At 50.3% G+C, this 18135-nt stretch overlaps 1 protein-coding gene across 1 annotated transcript in view; it reads right to left on the reverse strand.

The window, feature by feature from the left end:
* Nucleotides 1-18135, reverse strand: part of DCL2 (dicer-like 2) — a 361432-nt gene that overhangs the window by 34294 nt on the left and 309003 nt on the right. Inside the window, exon 22 of the mRNA XM_087370403.1 lies at nucleotides 90-416. Coding sequence (XP_087226529.1) covers nucleotides 90-416 — 327 coding nt within the window. The remainder of the gene's footprint in view (nucleotides 1-89; nucleotides 417-18135) is intronic.

An 18135-nucleotide genomic window follows, 5' to 3' on the forward strand; every position in this document is an offset into this window, starting at 1 on the left:
AAGGAAATAGCAAACATTTGACAAATGATATGCAAGCTGAGGAGGGTCATTTTGATAAAGAATAAACATGTAGATGGTCAGGCAAAAACCTTGAGAATGTCAAGCAACTTTTTTGCTGCTGCTTTCTTTGCTGTTTTCTTATTTGCAAGCTTAGATCTTGCCTCATATTGCATTTCTTTGATTGTGACTTTAGCCACCATAACTATGTAATTGTCTTCATTTTGTGGTTCATACTCCACGGTGAAGCCTCTTTTTGCACAAAGCTCCCCTAATTCTCGAACGGGATGATAAGGAAGTGTTGTAGGAGTAACAATAGGTTCCAAGAGAGGCTTCATCACTTTCCAAACTTCTTGTATATTAAAATCTGAGTCAACCAAGATTGCACCAGCTATAGATTCAATCAAGTCTCCGAGAACCTGCTTTGCATAGCCCACATTTCCATGTAAGTACCTCATATGCTGAAAGATGCTAATCATTGTGGCACTTGATTTCTATTACTTGTAAACCTTCAAAAATAATACTCTTTTCATTGCAAGAGAATGAATTTACATATTCTCATAGTCACTTACACATATGTCTAAACAAGAGTATGGGGTATTCTTTATGTCATTTACGAGCACAATACGTTTATAAGCTTTAAATTTGAAATCCATGACAAAAATCGTGTGTATGTGTTTTTTTAGATTCCACCTTTACCAAATTCACTATTTCTGGATGTCCCTTAGAATTTATTTCTATAATTGTGTGTGTGTGTCCCTTAGACAATCTTTCTATGATTGTGTGTGCATTCACCAAATGGATTCCACTTTTTACTTGTCCTATATTGAGATCTTTTAAGGTTATAATTGCAAGTTCCCTCTTTGGGAGCTGCCTCTTGTAATATAAATTTACATGGATTTCACCAAAAAAAGTGTGAGTGTGTGCATGCGTGTGTGTGTGTGTGTGATCCTTGGGCTTTGGAATAAAAATGCAGTAGGTTATTTATTGGCTCTAAAGGGATAGCAATGATGCTTGTATTCTTTCTGGAGACATCTCTAAAGAATGGACTCTTCGTAGTTTGGTTCGTTAGGGCTTCCCCCTTAGTGCCTTACTGTATGCTATTGCTACTCATCCTATGTTGCAATACATTGATCATCTAGTGGCTACAGATTCTCTCCATGGTTTGGAACTGGATGAAAATCACACCATGGTTGCTCAGGCATATGCTGATGATTCTTTTTCTAGTCCAAGGAATACTCCAACTGCTCTTTCTGCTTTGATGCAAGCCCTTTCAGTTTCTGGTTTAGCAGTTGGCCTTCATGTTAACTTTCAAAAGTCTAAGTTGCTCCCATTGCATCTTAAAGACTGGCACACTCTCTTATGGCTAGGGAAGATTATCCCACCCACTCAGTTAGTTCGACACCTTGGTTATCCTTTGGGCTGGGGACCTACTCATCAACAGCAAATTGATTGGGTTCTAATCAAGCTTCGGAAAAAGCTTGAATATTGAAAACTGGCAGCGTGGGCTTTACATGTTCGCCTCCAAACAGTGTAGTCCATCCTTGTGGCATACATTCAATTCTATTTGCCTTTATAGATCATGATGTATATCTAGCATACATTGAGACTTTCAGCTGATGTAATTTTGACTGCCTCGTTTTTTTTTTTTTCCATGAAAAAGACTTCTATTAAGTAAGAACAAAAACCCGCGAGAGCAAGCTCAAAGCGGAATACATCATGAAATCATGAGGATAATAAAAAACCCCCTCAGAGTGAGGTGGAAAGAAACCAAGGCTGAGGCTGAAAGTGCCATCTCAACCCTGTAGTAGATTCAGAGAAGAAAGGAGAATCCTTCCATTCCCTGAAGAAAGAAGCCCTCCTAGCTGAGGCTGCACGGGAGTCCCCCTGCATACCCGTCCATACAGCCATCAGAGTGTGTACGATGTCTGTCCAGATACTAGCCAATGTGTGCGAGGGATGAACCTGAGTACCCTCCATAGCCTCTGTGCATCTGGATCTCCAGATATGCCAGGCTGCTATGCTCGCTATAATCTCCCAAGAAGTATCCACAGAGGCATGTACAGCTGTAAAAGGACGGTGTGTAACCACATCCAACGAGCAGAGCTCAACCCGATGATGTCGAACTGAAATGGCTCGGGAGGAGTCAAGTCCCTCATAGAAAACCTGAGGTCCTGTAAGAGAAAGCCAAGCCACCGAGCCCCAAGTCATAAAGAGTGGGGAATGGGCAAAGTGACTGAAGATCCTGGCTATCCCCATCCAAATCAATCTCGCCTGTCTGCAATCCCATAAGCAATGCTGAATAGACTCCGAAGCAGAAAGGCAACGAGGGCAAGTAGGGTCGGCTCCGAATCTGGACCTCCAAAGGTTCACTGCAATCCCTCCATGAATAGAAAGCCAAAAGAAGATAGTGATCTTTCTATTCCTGTGGGATTTCCAGAGCCTCCTCCAGAAGTACCTCTGCTGATCCGCAGTAATACCAAAAGTCTCCCAATGAGGAACTCTGGAGGGTCTCCAACCTCTACTACTGAGCTGAAATCTCCTGGCATTACTGACCGTGTAACGAAAGAAGGGGATGGTCTTCTCTCGATGCCCCGCGTCAATCCACTCCCACTCTCCGGGGTCCCACTGTAAATACCTGATGGGAACTCCTCCATAGAGCCAAAGTCTCCAAGACCCGGTGGAGAGTAACTGGGGGTCAGGGTCTAAGAACCACTCTGAATCTGATCCCTGCATCAAAAGGCCTACGACCCTGATAGGCTGAAAAGCAGACTCAAGCAATATATCATCTGTAGATCTGAGCAATCTGCCACCATCCTGGACACTGAAAACCAAAGCATCCTCCTGTGCACCTCGGAAGGCTAAGACCTGAAGTGGAACCCCGCCTCTCGAGAAAGTACCTGCCCAAGTGGAGGTAGTGAGAGGCATATCATCTGTGTCTATCCAAGCCTCTGGAAGGGCTGACTCAATCTGCAAGATCCTCCCTGCACTCCCTCTGAGATGTCCTGTCAACCCTGACTTGGTTTCCTCTGGAAGCCTACGGAAGGCTTTCCAAGATCCCAAAGAAGAAGCAGGTCCCCTCTCCCACCTGGCCCACTGCATGTAGAGTGAGGCACCCAGTGGTCTGCCACGATCATCTAAAATACTGTCGTTCCACATGATGGGCTGCCTATCAATCTCTTCCCGGGAGGAAGGAGGAATCCTCCGAAGAGAGCTTCTGAAACTAGCCCAAGCTTTCAGAATGGCAACCATGAGAGGGGATGAAGGTGATCTGAGGTGTGCTGAGGTGAAAATCCATCTAACACTGCTCATCCAGTCTCCTCCTGAGGAAGGTGTGCACCTCTGTATGCTGCTGATAAGAAAGTCCTTCCACGGTTCCTGTCCTGGCATAAGTCCTCGCACCACTATCTTGCAAAGTAAGGCTCTGCACTGTAAATCTGGATCAATAATATTGAGACCCCCATCCTGTGTAGGGAGGATGAGGGTCTCCCAAGCCACTCTGGCTAAGGCATCTGCTGTGCCATCAAGCCCACTCCAGAGAAAGTTCCTGATTGGTCTTCTGAGCTGAATGATGCAGTCCCTAGAACGGCACCAACATGAACAAATAAACCAGGCCGTGGCCAAGAGGACCTGGTTGACCACCACAACTCTAGAGGCAAGATCCAGCTTGGCTGAGCTCCAAAAGAGAAGCTTCCTTCTGATGCTCTCCAACACGGGAGCAAACTGCTGCGTGGTAGAAATACCCAAGCCGACCTGGCAGCCCAAATACCTGATAGGCACACCCCTCTGAACCCAAGTGAACCCTATGTCAAGTCCCCAAACTGGAGTGTCCTCATCACTGATCCAAAAGCCATTGGATTTATGCCAATTTATCTGTGCCCCTGCCGCCAAGCAAAATAAATCCAACGCTGTCCTGAAAGAAGTCAATGTCTGTGGAGAGGCATCCAAATAAATCGCTGTGTCATCAGCCAACTCACTGTCAAGCAGCTCCTCTTCTCTTCTGATAGGAAGTCTCAGCCCAAAGATGTCAGCTTGAGATCTAACATAGATGCTCATAGCTTCGGCCACGAATAAAAAAAGGAAAGGAGCAAGGGGGCATCCCTGACGGACTGATCTCGAAATCTGAAATCTCTCACCCCTTACCCCACCAATAAGTACCTGGCTATGGGCTGATCTGTACAAAGAGGAAACACCTCTGATCCAAACATCAGTGAATCCAAAGCGTAGTAGGGTGCCCTCCAAAAAACTCCAATCTACTCTGTCATAAGCTTTTTCAAAATCCAACAGTAGAATGGCAAGATTCTGGCCACTCTGCATGGCCCACTCTGAAGCTTCCCAGAAAGAAAAAATGTTATCAAAAATACTTCTGCCATGCACAAATCCCGTCTGAGTGTCGTGAATAAGATCAGGGAGAAGTGGCTGCAATCGGAGGCTGATAGCCTTGGCCAGAATCTTGTAACAAGTCCCCAGAAGTGTGATAGGCCTCCACTGGGACAATAAATTTCTGCTACCTCCTTTTGGGATAAGGTGGATGAGGCCCTCTGTAAGCGATTCAGGCATCTCGCCAGAGTCCCAAATGGCCTGCATGGCTGAAGTAATATAGTCTCCAATCATATCCCAAAATGCAATGAAAAAAGACGGAGTGAGGCCATCTAAACCTGGGCACTTGCCCTTGTGAAGGGCTGAAAGTGCAGTCCTGAACTCTGTGTTGGTGAAAGGTGCGTCAAGTAGAACATGCATATCCGGATTCACCAACACTGGGATACTCTGCCAAATAGCCTGTCTAGCATCCTCTATATCGTGTGTCTCAGGATCAGCAGTAAGGAGGGTGGCATAGAAATCTGAAGCTATGCGTAAGACGTCATCTGGCTCTGTCTGTAAAACCCCATGTGAGTCAATAAGCTGAGATACACTCTCTCTACTATGTCTAGGGCCAAGAGTAGAGAAGAAGTGTTTATTGACTCTACCACCCATCTGAATCCAGAAGGACTCCCGTGCATGAAAGGCATACTCTGCTCTCTGATCAAGCAATAACTGCAAGTGAGCCCTCGCTGCAGCAAGGCGCTCCTGAATCCAAGCATCTGAAGGCCGTTTCTGCTCTTCCCTCTGCAAAGCTGCTAACTGCTGGCGAACACCAATCTCACGTCTGAGAATATCTCGTCTCCTGGTAGAAGCAACTGAGCAGTAAAAGTTGCTAATACCAGAGAGGGCAGCGGCTAAATGTGAAGGATGTGGCTGCCCTCCCTGGACATGAGCAAACCATACCCGTAGGGCTGCCTCTGTAAGGTCCTCCTCTGTGTAAAAGGCATCTGGGATCCTGATGCTGGCAGATCGGCCTCTCAAGTGAGGCTCTGAGATAGCCAGAACAACAGGGAAATGGTCTGAGGTGGAAACCCCCGCAGCAATGCATATCGATCCCCCTCTGTCAAGTGCCCAGTCATCTACATAAAATCTGTCAATGCGTGCATGAATAGGCATCTGTTGCCTCCTGTTCGACCAAGAGAACAGGAGGGACTGTGGCTGAATAAGAAAGGCATCATCACACCAAGTATCTCTGCCACAGAAATGGAAAAGGAAGGCATCCCAAGCTGCTCTCTCCAAAGAGTGAAGTCCGCCTTCTCTACCCCCTTTTTTGTCTGAAGGTAACTCGACCATGTTAAAGTCACCTCCAATCACCCAAGAATCCACAATGGGGGCCCAGGAGAGCAAAGTCTTCCACATAAGGACACGTTCCCCTCTAATGTTGGAGGCATATAGGTTGAGGAAGCCAACCTTACGCCCTCCAATCAAGAGAATAATCCACTGAGCTCTAGAGGGGATAATGACTCCGTGCCCAACAACTAAGGGGAGAACCGACTGCGAAACTGAAATAGAAGTGCCTCCCCTAGTGCCCAATGCAGGCGACCAAAAAGTATGTCCTGAAAGCAACTTGCCTGACTTGGCACAATCTCTATAATCCAGCTTGTGCTCTTGAATAAATAATATATCAATGGGACCCCCAGTAACACCTGGATGAAGCTGATCCCGGATCAGCTGTCTGCGGCAGCGATGTGGGACGCCACCTAGGCCCTGTATGTTCCAACTGATAATCCTCATCGACGGGAGGATGTAAAGTGGAACACCTTACCCGACCTAGTGGCGGAAACAAACCCCTCAACAGGGGAAGACCTCCTGGATGGAGGGAAGGAACCCAGTGGAGGAAAGTCAATAGGGGAAAGAATCCTGGCACCTGAAGAAGAAGCCCTGTCAATAGGAAATCCAACCACTGGCTCCCCAAAAGTAGCGGGCACAAACTCCTCCTCTGGGAAATCTGAACTCTCTGCCAAGGCTGAAAACGAGTTCCTGTGGAGCAATCCAGACACCGGAGTACGAAGGATCCCTTGTGAGGGAAGAGGATCAACAGTGTAAGCTATCCCCTTCCCCCTGTCCAAGGGAGGGAGTGAGGAAGGCTCTCTACCCGGTGTCTGCCCAGCCGCGGAAATCTCTCCGTCCTCAAGAGGAACATCTGGCAGTGCTGGATCTAAGGAAGAAGCTGCAACTGGGGAGGAGGTCGAAGCTGCAGCGTCTCGGACTGTGCAAGGTGAGACAGGAAGGACAGCTCGAGGTGAAGCAGAGTCTACTAAGGTACCCTCGTGAACTGAAGGAGGGACCTGCACACGTACTGGAACCCACTGTAAAGCGTCGCGTGTGCCTGAGGGAGGTGGGGGTCGAGGAGCAGGACCTGTACCACCCCCCTGATGAGGCCGAGGAATAGGTACTGGACCTGTACCACCACCTGACTGAGCAGGACCGCCACGTGAAGAATGAGGAGCAGGAGCTGGACCTGTACCACCCCTCTGTCGAGGTCGAGGGGCAAGTGCCGGGTCTAATCTCCCCCCCTGTCCCCCCTGTCGATGCCCTGAGGCGGTAGCTGTACCAGAGGTCTTCTTAGGCCTTTTCTTCTTTCTGGGACAATCCCTGGCAAAGTGTCCCGAGGTCCTGCAAATCCTGCACTGGTCCTGCCTGCCTGAAATCTCCACTCTCTGGCGAAAAAAGGAACCATCCGGGCGCTGTATCATGACGTGGTCCATCTCGAGGTTAGGATCCTTGCAAAGGACCCTAACTCTAGGAACCCCATCAGCCTTGGTTGCCTCTGCTGCAGTCAATGGCAACCCAGGGAGGAGTGGGATCTCAGCAACTACGCCAAAATGCTCCCCAATAACAGAAAGAAGTCGATAGTAAACCTGGGGAAGCCCGGGGAACCTGATGAAGAGCGAGAAGAATTTCTTATCTGCCTCAACTGGGTCGAAACCAAGGTGAAAGGCTTCAAAGAAGATCTTCCTGTGTCCCAGGTGTAAAAGCTCGGCCTTGAGCACAGTGCTCGCAGCCTCTGGAGTGTCAAAAACAACCTGGAAGAAACCTCGTCCCAGAAGGCGAACATCTACCAATCGAGGAGCGAGGTCTGGGGGGAGAGCCGCAAGCATCCAGTCTCTGGCTTGGGATCTGGAAGGGTGAGACCCGAAGATGCGTGCTAACAAAGTGGTAGAGCACTCAATCTCTACATCCTTCCTGAGCTGCTGCAACTCGTCTTTAGAGAAAGTGATAGTTTTCGCGGCCGGTGGAGATGGAGTAGGATTGGCTGACGGGGAATCCATCGCCAATCAAGGTGAGGAGGCCGACTCGAACAGGAAAAAAGGCTCCTTCCGTTCCAAAAAAAACTGCGAGGGGCAAGGGAGGGGAAAGGAGGCTAGGAGGAAGCAGGGGGGAAGGGGAGGGAAGGAGGAGAGGGGCTAAGGCTGAGAGGGGAGAGGGGCAAGGAGGGAGGGGAAGGGAGAGGAGAAGAAAGGGAGGAGTGAGAGGAAGAGAGGGGGCGGGAGAGCAAGCAGGGAGGGGGCGGGACAGCAGGGGAGGGGGCGGGACAGCAGGGAGAGGGAGCGGAGCAGCAGGGGGAAAGGGCCGGAGGCAGGGGGAGAGGGGGAGCAGCAGGGGGGAGGGGGCGGAGGCAGGGAGAGGGGGCGGAGCAGCAGGGGGGAGGGGACGGAGCAGCAGGGAGAGGGGGCGGGACAGCAGGGGGCAGAGGGGAGCAGCAGGGGGGAGGGGCGGAGGCAGGGAGAGGGAGCGGAGCAGCAGGGGGGAGGGGACGGAGGCAGGGAGAGGGGGCGGGACAGCAAGGGGGAGGAGGCGGAAGCAGGGAACAGAGGGAGGGAGCGAGGGACAGGCAGGGGGAGGGGGCGGAGCAGCAGGGGGGGAGGGGGGGAAGCAGCAGGGAGGGGCTAGGGACAGGCTGAGGGGGGAGAGAGACGGGCTGAGGGAGGGGGAGCAGCAGGGGAACGGGGAGGAGCAGCAGCTCAGTCTACTAGCTTGTCTTTTTCGAGTTATGTATTTTGACTACCTCGTTTTGAAGTCGCTACTCTTGTAATATAATCAATCAAAATTTCTCACTAAAAACAAAAGTGTGTATGTGTGTGTGTGTGAGAGAGAGAGAGAGTGTGTGTGAGAGAGAGAGAAAGAGAGTCCGACTAGCTATCACAACAGCCCATGTAATACACACTCTTGAATTTTCTTCAGGAGTACGACCAGTTGAGGATGCACCATTCCAAGTGAAATGGTGGCGGAAAAGTTTGAGACAGATTTGGCATTCTAAGATTCCTCTCCGTCAACAGGTTTTCTTGTGGAGAGCTTTATTGGGTGTTCTTCCTCATGGACAGCTTTTGGCACGCCGACATATTGCTTCATCTATTTGTCTCACAGATGTCTCGCTCCTAGAGAGACTACCTCATCTCCTCTAGTAGTGTCCTTCCTCTCGTGCTTTTTTGGACTTCCTTGGGCAGTTTTTTTTTTTTTTTTTTCAAGAAAGAGACTTCTATTAAGTGTCAGAAAAGGATTGCCAATGAAAAGAAGAGGCAAAGAGACAGCTCTAGCAGTAATTTTGTTGCCCCCACTGAAACTCGTGCTTCAGATGCACATGGTGAAGCTCATCTTGCCCAAGGTGATAGAGATTTTGTGTTTGCTGCATTTAATGAGAAGATGGATGCCAGGGGGGATTTGAATGCTGAAAATCAATAAGGGGTTGCTTCCCTTGTTGCAAGTGATACATGGTATATCGATAGTGGTGCTACTAAGCACATGACTCCTCACTAGGAGTGGTTTAAGAGCATCACACCTATTCATGACAGACAGGTTACATGTGCCAATGATGCTTCTCAAGATATCATCGGAGTTGGGCACATTCCTATTCAGCTTGAAAGAAGTGAGCGTCTATGGAGTGGCATCCAAGTAAACTGATGTGTCATCTGCCAACTCACTGTCAAGTAACTCCTCTTCCCTTCTGATGGGAAGTCTCAGCCCAAAGATGTCAGCTTGAGATCTAACATAGATACTCATAGCTTTGGCCATGAACAAAAAAAGAAAAGGAGCAAGGGGGCATCCCTGACGGACTGATCTGGAAATCTGAAATCTCTCACCCCTTACCCCAGTACCTGGCTGTGGGCTGATCTGTACAAAGAGGAAACACCTCAGATCCAAGCATCAGTAAAGGCAAAACGTAGAAGGGTGCCCTCCAAAAAACCCCAATCTACTCTCTCATAAGCTTTCTCAAAATCCAAAAGTAGAATGGCTAGATTCTGGCCGCTCTGCATGGCCCACTCTGAAGCTTCCCAGAAAGAGAAAATGTTATAAAAAATGCTTCTGCCATGCACAAATCCCGTCTGAGTGTCATGAATAAGATCTGGGAGAAGGGGTTGTAATCGGAGGCTGATTGCCTTGGTCAGAATCTTGTAACAAGCCCCCAGAAGTGTGATAGGCCTCCACTGGGACACTAGATTTCTACAACCTCCTTTTGGGATAAGATGAATGAGACCATCTGTAAGCGACCCGGGCATCTCACCAGAGTCCCAAATGCCCTGCAGGGCTGAAGTAATGTAGTCTCCAATCATATCCCAAAATGCAATGAAAAAAGTAGGTGTAAGGCCATCCGAACCTGGGCACTTGCCCTTGTGAAGGGCTGAAAGTGCAGTCCTGAACTCTGTGTTGGTGAAAGGTGTATCAAGCAAAACATGCATATCCAGTTTCACCAACAAAGGGATGCTCTGCCGAATAACCTATCTAGCATCCTCTCTATCCCATGTCTCAGGATCAGCAGTAAGAAGGGCAGCATAAGGACCTGAAGCTATGTGCAAGACATCATCAGGATCTGTCTGTAAAACCCCATGTGAGTCAATAAGCTGGGATACACTCTCTCTACTATGTCTAGGGCCAAGAGTAGAGAAAAAGTGTTTACTGAGTCTGCCACCGCTCTCTGATCAAGCAATATCTGCTGATGAGTGCTTCTTGCAGCAAGACGCTCCTGAATCCAAGCATTTGAACCATTTCTGCTCTTCCCTCTGCAAAGCTGCCAAGTGCTTGCGAACACCAATCTCACGTTTGAGAATATCTCGTCTTTGAGAGGTAGAAATCGCTAATACCAGAAAGGGCAGCAGCTACATGCGATGGAAAAGGCTCCCAACCTGAACATGAGAAACCCCAGGGCTGCCTCTGTAAGGTCCTCCATTGTGTACAAGGAATCTGCAATCGTGATGCTGGCGGACCAGCCTCTCAAGTGAGGCTCTGAGATAGCCAGCACAACAGGAAAGTGGTCTGAAGTGGAAAACCCAGCAGCAATGCATACCGATCCACCTCTGTCTAGTGCCCAATCATCTACATAGAATTTGTCAATGTATGCATGAATAGGCATCTGCTGCTTGCTGTTCGACCAAGAGAACAGGAGGGACTGTGGTTGAATAAGAAAGGCATCATCCAACCAAGTATCTCTACCACATAAGTGAAAAAGGAAGGCATCCCAAACTGCTCTCTCCAAAGAGAGAAGTCCTCCTTCTCTACCCCCTTTTTTGTCTGATGGTAACTCAACCATGTTAAAGTCGCCTCCAATCACCCATGAATCCGCAATGGGGGCCCAGGAGAGCAAATCCTTCCACATAAAGACACGTTCCCCTCTAATGTTAGAGGCATACAGGTTAAGGAAACCAACCTTACGCCCTCCAATCAAGAGAATAATCCACTGAGCTCTAGAGGGAATAATGACTCCGTGTCCAACAACTAAGGGGAGAAGCGACTGTGAAATTGAAATAGAAGTGTCCCCCTGGTGCCCAAGGCAGGCGACCAAAAAGTATGGCTAGAAAGCAACTTGGCTGACTTGGCACAATCTCTAGAATCCAGTTTGTGCTCCTGAATAAATAAGATATCAATGGAACCCCCAGTAACACCTGGATGAAGCTAATCCCGAATCAGCTGTCTACGGCGGCGATGTGGGACGCCACCTAGGCCCTGTATGTTCCAACTAATAATCCTCATCAACGGGAGGATGTAGAGTGGAACACCTTATGCGACCTAGTGGCGGAAACAAACCCCTCAATAGGGGAAGACCTCCTGCTCGAGGAGCGAGGAATGGCACCAAGTGGTAGAAAATCAACAGGGGAAAGAACCCTGTCACCTGAAGAAGAAGCCCTGTCAACAGGAAACCCGATCACTGGCTCACCAAAAGTAGAGGGCACAAACTCCTTCTCTGGGAAATATAAATCATCTGCTAGGGCTGAAAATGAGTTCCTGTGAAGCAAGCCAGACACCGGAGTGCGAAGGATCCCTTCTGAGGGAAGAGGATCAATAGTGTAAACCATCCCCTTCCCCCTATCCAAGGAAGGAAGTGAGAACTGCTCTCGATCCTGTGTTTGCCCAACCGCGGAGACCTCTACTGCCTCAAGGAGAGTATCTGGCACCGCTGGTTCTAGGGGAGAAGCTACAACCGGGGAGGAGGTCGAAGCTTCAGCATCTCGGACTGTGTGAGGTGAGATTGGAGGGACAGCCCGAGGTGAAGCAGAGTCCACTAGTGTACCCTTGTGAACTGAAGGAGGGATCTGCACACGAACCGGAACCCACTGGAATGCGTCGGGTGCCCTTGAGGTAGAAGGTCGCGAGGCAAGTGAGGTAGAAGGTGGCGCTATCAAAGGAGCACTTAGTGGAGGAGCACTCTGGCGAGTAGGAGCTAAACCACCATCTTGAGGAGGACCGCCATGTGGAGGTCGAGGAGCAGGTGATGGACCTGTACCACCCGCCTGTTGAGGCCGAGGAGCAAGTGCTGGACCTGTACCACCACCATCCTGAGGAGGACCGCCACGCGGAGGTCGAGGAGCCAGATGCTGGACCTGTACCACCCCCCTGTCGAGGCCGAGGAGTAGGTGTTGGCCCTGAACCACCCCCTGTCGAGGCCGTGGGGCGGTAGCTTTACGAGAGGGCTTCTTGGGCCTTTTCTTCTTCCTGGGGCAATCCCTGGCAAAGTGTCCAATGGTCCTGCATATCCTGCACTGGTCCTGCCTGCCTGTAATCTCTACTCTCTGGCGAAAAAAGGAACCATCCGGGCGCTGGATCATAACATGGTCCATCGTCGTGAGGTTAGGATCCTTACAGAGGACCCTAACTCTAGGTACCCCATCAGCCTTGGTTGCCTCTGCTGCAGTCAATGGCAACCCAGGGAGGGGTGGGATCTCAGCAACCGCGCCAAAATGCTGTTGGAAAAGAGCAAGCTGAGTAAAATGGAGACAAGAAGATGGACACAAATGAAGAACTGTCTCATAGAATGAAGAGAAATGAGGGCCATATGTAGGCTACCTCTACATCCACACTGACATCATAGATGACCTCATACCAAAGGCCACCAAGCTCCTAGAATCTCTCCCCTATCCTCTAGAAGCATCTAGCTCCACCTAACACACCTAACTGTCCCTCTAGCACACACATAGGACCGCAAATGTGCCTATGGAGAGGCAGGACATTGACAAACCCCAACAAACCCCCCCTCAAGGGAATGCCTCAAGCTATGTCAAGGATACAGCTAGCACAAGGTGTCACATGCCATCTCATGGTCGTCATGGATCTATCAATGGCTAGGATCTCAAGCTAGCAAGGGTTCCCATGGGTGTAAGGTATACAAAGTGGGGAACACAACCCCCCCCAATGGTTATCTCCCTTGCATGTACAAACAAAATGTCTGCAAGAGGTACCAAGGGGACAACACATACTCACATGGTCTACATTATAGGTGACCAGAGGTGAGGACAAAAAATACAAAGTTTATTACAATCATTTTGGAGGACTATCCAGGCAGAGTACCTTGACAACTAGGGGAGATACAAGTGAAGCTCAAAAAACATACTCATCATCTCCTGGATGATGTGGGCTTGACAAGAAGCCCCTTCTTGTAGCAAAGCAAAATATCCATGTCAAGGCAAGGTCTTACCACATGGGCAGTGTCTAGTGCCTTATAAGATGGTACCATGATAAAAGAAGTAAAACAAGTGGATCTGAAAATCATATCCTTCGAGAGAACAATTATCTTGTCATCTCCATAGTTGTGTAGAGAAGCATATCTTAGGTATCTGACCTTCATCTTTTTCTTGTACTTGGAGTCAAATGAAGGTGCCATGAGAGGGTAGATCTCTGTCAAACTGATCTGATACAGTCAAGAAATAATAAATGCAGCTTTGACAGTCAAATCTTTGAAGAAATGCTGACCTTTGACCACAATTTTTTTTAAAATGCATATGCTTGTAAAACTGTCAAACTGCAGGAAGGTGCTCCAAAGATGCAACTCAAATGTGCTCTAGATCACATACAATGATCAAACATCCTAAAGAAAAAAGATAACTGATATAATTCCAGAACTTTCTATCATGAAACCTCTGGAAATAGTTGCAAGCGGAAAGAGAGATCACAGTTTTCCCCAAATCAAGCAGTTCGAGGCTGCAGGCCGAAATTGGAGCAACATAGTGAAGCACTCAAGGGGTTTTCTAGAGCAAAAGAAAGCTCTCACTAAGGAGAAGATCCAGCACAGAGGTTGGGCGAAATGGTGCGCTGTTTTGGCCGGGGGAGCTGCTGCAGGCTGAGTCTGTATTTTGGCGTTTTCTCCCTTGTTACTGAACCAAATGGGCTGCAAAGTGACTCAAAATGATCTTCTTGAGGTCGCCCATCTTCTCCTAAGAGGGCTCGAGCAATGGTGCAACAGGCAGGGAGTATTCTGCAACAGAGAGATGGCGAGAAACTGTGCTATTCGGGCTGCATAGGGACAATGTCGAGAAATCCTCTGGGGGGTATGGTCGCCTATGTCTGGGGGTTCTCCAGCTCCAAGGGCTCGGGCAATAGTCGACTGTAGGTGTAGAATTCGAAGCTCCAAGAGCTGGGCTGAAAGGGGGAAGAATGGTGAAGAGGGTGGAGGTGGAGAGGGTGGGGTTCTCCAGCTCCAAGGGCTCGAGCAATAGTCGACTGTAGGTGTAGAATTCGAAGCTCCAAGAGCTGGGCTGAAAGGGGGAAGAATGATGAAGAGGGTGGAGGTGGAGAAGAAGATGATGAGGTGGCGGCATCAGGCTCAAGGAGGCTGGTACTGCCCTGATACCATGTTGGAAAAGAGCAAGCTGAGCAAAATGGAGACGAGAAGATGGACACAAATGAAGAACTGTCTCATAGAATGAAGAGAAATGAGGGCCATATGTAGGCTACCCTACATCCACACTGACATCATAGATGACCTCATACCAAAGGCCACCAAGCTCCTAGAATCTCTCCCCTATCCTCTAGAAGCATCTAGCTCCACCTAACACACCTAACTGCCCCTCTAGCACACACATAGGACCGCAAGTGTGCCTATGGAGAGGCAGGACATTGACAAACCCCAACAAATGCTCCCCAATAACAGAAAGAAGTCGATGGTAAACCTGGGGAAGCCCGGGAAATCTGATGAAGAGCGAAAAGATTTCCTTATCTACCTCCATTGGGTCGAAACCAATATCAAAGGCATCAAAGAAGATCTTCCTGTGTCCCAGGTGTAATAACTTAGCTTTGAGCACAGTGCTCGCAGCCTCTGGAGTGTCAAAAACAACCTGGAAAAAACCTTGTCCCATAAGACGAACATCTAACAATCGTGGAGTGAGGTCTGGGGGGAGAGCCGCAAGCATCCAATCTCTGGCTTGGGATTCGGAAGGGTGAGACCCGAAGATGCGTGCTAGCAACGTGGTAGAGCATTCAATCTCTACGTCCTTCTTGAGCTACTGCAACTCGTCTTTAGAAAAAGTAATAGTTTTCGCGGTCGGTGGAGGTGGAGTAGGATTGGCTGACGGAATATCTATCGCCGACTCTGACATTTTTGGGGCTCCTTCCACTCCAAAAAACGCTGCGGGAGAATGAAGAGGGGGGAGACAGGAAGAAGGAATAAAGGCGGGGGTAGGGAGCGGGGTAGAAGGAGGGCTGAGACAGAAGCGGGGGGAGGGAGCAAGGTAGGGGGAGGGAGCAGGCGGGGGGAAGGGTAGAGGCGGGGGAGAGGGGAGCGGGGTAGAGGGGGCGAGGGAGAGGTAGAGGCGGGGGCAAGGGTAGAGGCGGGGGTGGGGGAGCGGGGGAGTAGGGAAGAGGGAGCAGGGGAGTAGGGAAGAGGAGGAGCAGGCTGAGGAGGTAGACGGGTAGAGGGAGCAGGGAGCGGGGTAGAGGGAGCGAGGGAGCAGGGCAGGGAGGAGTGGGCTGAGAGGGGAGGGGGCGGGCTGAGAGGGAGAGGAGGGGGAGGCGGCAGCGGGCTGAGAGGTGAGGGGGCGGGTTGAGAGGGAGAGGAGGGGGGGGAGGCAGCGGGCTGAGAGGTGAGGGGGCGGGCTTAGAGGGAGAGAAGGGGGAGGAGGGGAGAGAGGCTAAGGGCGGGGGAGGGGGAGCGGCTGAGGCAAAGGGAGGGGTAGAGGGAGCAGGGAGCGGGGGAGCAGAGGAGGGAGGAGCGGGCTGAGAGGGGAGGGGGCGGGGGGCTGAGACGGAGAGGAGGGGAGGGGGCAGCGGGCTGAGAGGTGAGGGGGCGGGCTGAGAGGGGGAGAAGGGGGAGGAGGGGAGAGGGTGAGGGCGGGGGAGGGGGAGCAGCTGAGGCAGAGGGAGGGGGCTGAGGGAGGGGCTGAAGGAGACGGGGCAGCAAGGAAGTGGGGAGGTGCAGCAGCTCAAATTTTGTTGGGCAGTTTTTTTTTTTTTTCCCAAGAAAGAGACTTCTATTAAGTAAGAGAAAAAACCGGCGAGAGCAAGCTCAAAGCGGAATACATCATGAAATCATGAGGATAAATAAAAACCCCCTCAGAGTGAGGTGGAAAACAACCAAGGCTGAGGCTGAAAGTGCCACCTCAACCCTGTAGTAGTCTGAGAATCCTTCCATTCCCTGAAGAAAGAAGCCCTCCTAGCTGAGGCTGCACGGGAGTCTCTCTGCATACCCGTCCATACGGCCATCAAAGTATGTACGGTGTCTGTCAAGATACTAGCCAATGTGTGCGAGGGATGAACCTGAGTACCCTCCAAAGCCGCTATGCATCTGGCTCTCCAGATATGCCAGGATGCTATGCTCGCTAGAATCTCCCAAGAAGTATCCACAGAGGCATGTACAGCTGTAAAAGGAAGGTATGGTACCACATCCAACGAACAGGACTCAGTCCGCTAACGTCGAACGAAATGGCCCGAGAGGAGTCAAATCTCTCATAGAATACTTGAGGCCCTTTAAGAGAAAGCCAAGCCACTGAGCCCCATGTCATAAAAAATGGGGAGTGGGCAAAAAGACTGAAAATCCTGGCTACCCCCATCCAAATCATCCTCGCCTGTCTGCAATCATAAGCAATGTTGAATAGTCTCCGAAGAAGAGAGGCATCGACGGCAAGTAGGGTCGGCTCCGAACCTGGACCTCCAAAGGTTCACTGCAATCCCACCATGGATAGAAAGCCAAAAGAAGATAGTGATCTTTCTATTCCTGTGGGATTTCCACAGTCTCCTCCAGAAACACCTCTGCAGATCCGCAGTGATATCAAATGTCTCCCAATGAGGAACTCTTGAAGGTCTCCAACCTCTACTACTGAGCTGATATCTCCTGGCATTACTGACCGTGTAACGAAAAAAGGGGATGCCCTTCTCTCGATGCCCTACGTCAATCCACTCCCAGACACCGGAGTGCGAAGGATCCCTTCTGAGGGAAGAGGATCAATAGTGTAAACCATCCCCTTCCCCCTATCCAAGGGAGGAAGTGAGGACTGCTCTCTATCCTGTGTCTGCCCAGCCGCGGAGACCTCTACTGCCTCAAGAAGAGCGTCTGGCACTGCTCGATCTAGGGAAGAAGCTGCAACCGGGGAGGAGGTCGAAGCTTCAGTGTCTCGGACTGTGCGAGGTGAGACTAGAGGCACAGCTCGAGGTGAAGCAGAGTCCACTAATGTATCCTCGTGAGCTGAAGGAGGGATCTGCACACGTGCCGGAACCCACTGGAGAGCGTCGCATGCCCCTCAGGTAGGTGGGGGTCGAGGAGCAGGTGATGGACCTGTACCACCCCCCTGTCGAGGCCGAGGAGCAGGTGCTGGACCTGTACCACCACCATCCTGAGGAGGACCGCCATGCAAAGGTTGAGGAGCAGGTGCTGGACCTATACCACCCCTCTGTCGAGGCCGAGGAGCAAGTGTTGGACCTGTACCACCCCCCTGTCCCCCCTGTCGAGGCCATGGGGCGGTAGCTATACCATAGGGCTTCTTGGGCCTTTTCTTCTTCCTGGGGCAATCCCTCGCAAAGTGTCCAATGGTCCTGCATATCCTGCACTGGTCCTCTCTGCCTGAAATCTCTACCCTCTGGCGAAAAAAGGAACCATCCGGGTGCTGGATCATAACATGATCCATCTTGAGGTTAGGATCCTTACAGAGGACCCTAACTCTAGGTACCCCATCAGCCTTGGTTGCCTCTGCTACAGTCAATGGCAACCCAGGGAGGGGTGGGATCTCAGCAACTGCGCCAAAATGCAGACGTGCTTCTGGAGGAGACTCTGCAAATCCTCGATGCCTCTCTGCTTCGGAGACTATTCAGCATTGCTTATGGGATTGCAGATAGGCAAGGATGATTTGGATGGGGGTAGCCAGGATTTTCAGTCACTTTGCCCACTCCCCATTTTTTATGACATGGGGCTCACTGGCTTGGCTTTCTCTTACAAGGCCTCAGGTATTCTATGAGAGATTTGACTCCTCTCGGGCCATTTCGGTTCGACGTCATCGGACTGAGTCCTGTTCGTTGGATGTGGTACCACACATTCCTTTTACAGCTGTACATGCCTCTGTGGATACTTCTTGGAAGATTCTA

Source organism: Dipteris shenzhenensis, chromosome 32 (genome assembly GCF_047967505.1).
Source record: "Dipteris shenzhenensis isolate YYH24624 ecotype China chromosome 32, Dip_SZ_1.0, whole genome shotgun sequence".
In the NCBI taxonomy this organism is placed as follows: Eukaryota; Viridiplantae; Streptophyta; class Polypodiopsida; order Gleicheniales; family Dipteridaceae; genus Dipteris; species Dipteris shenzhenensis.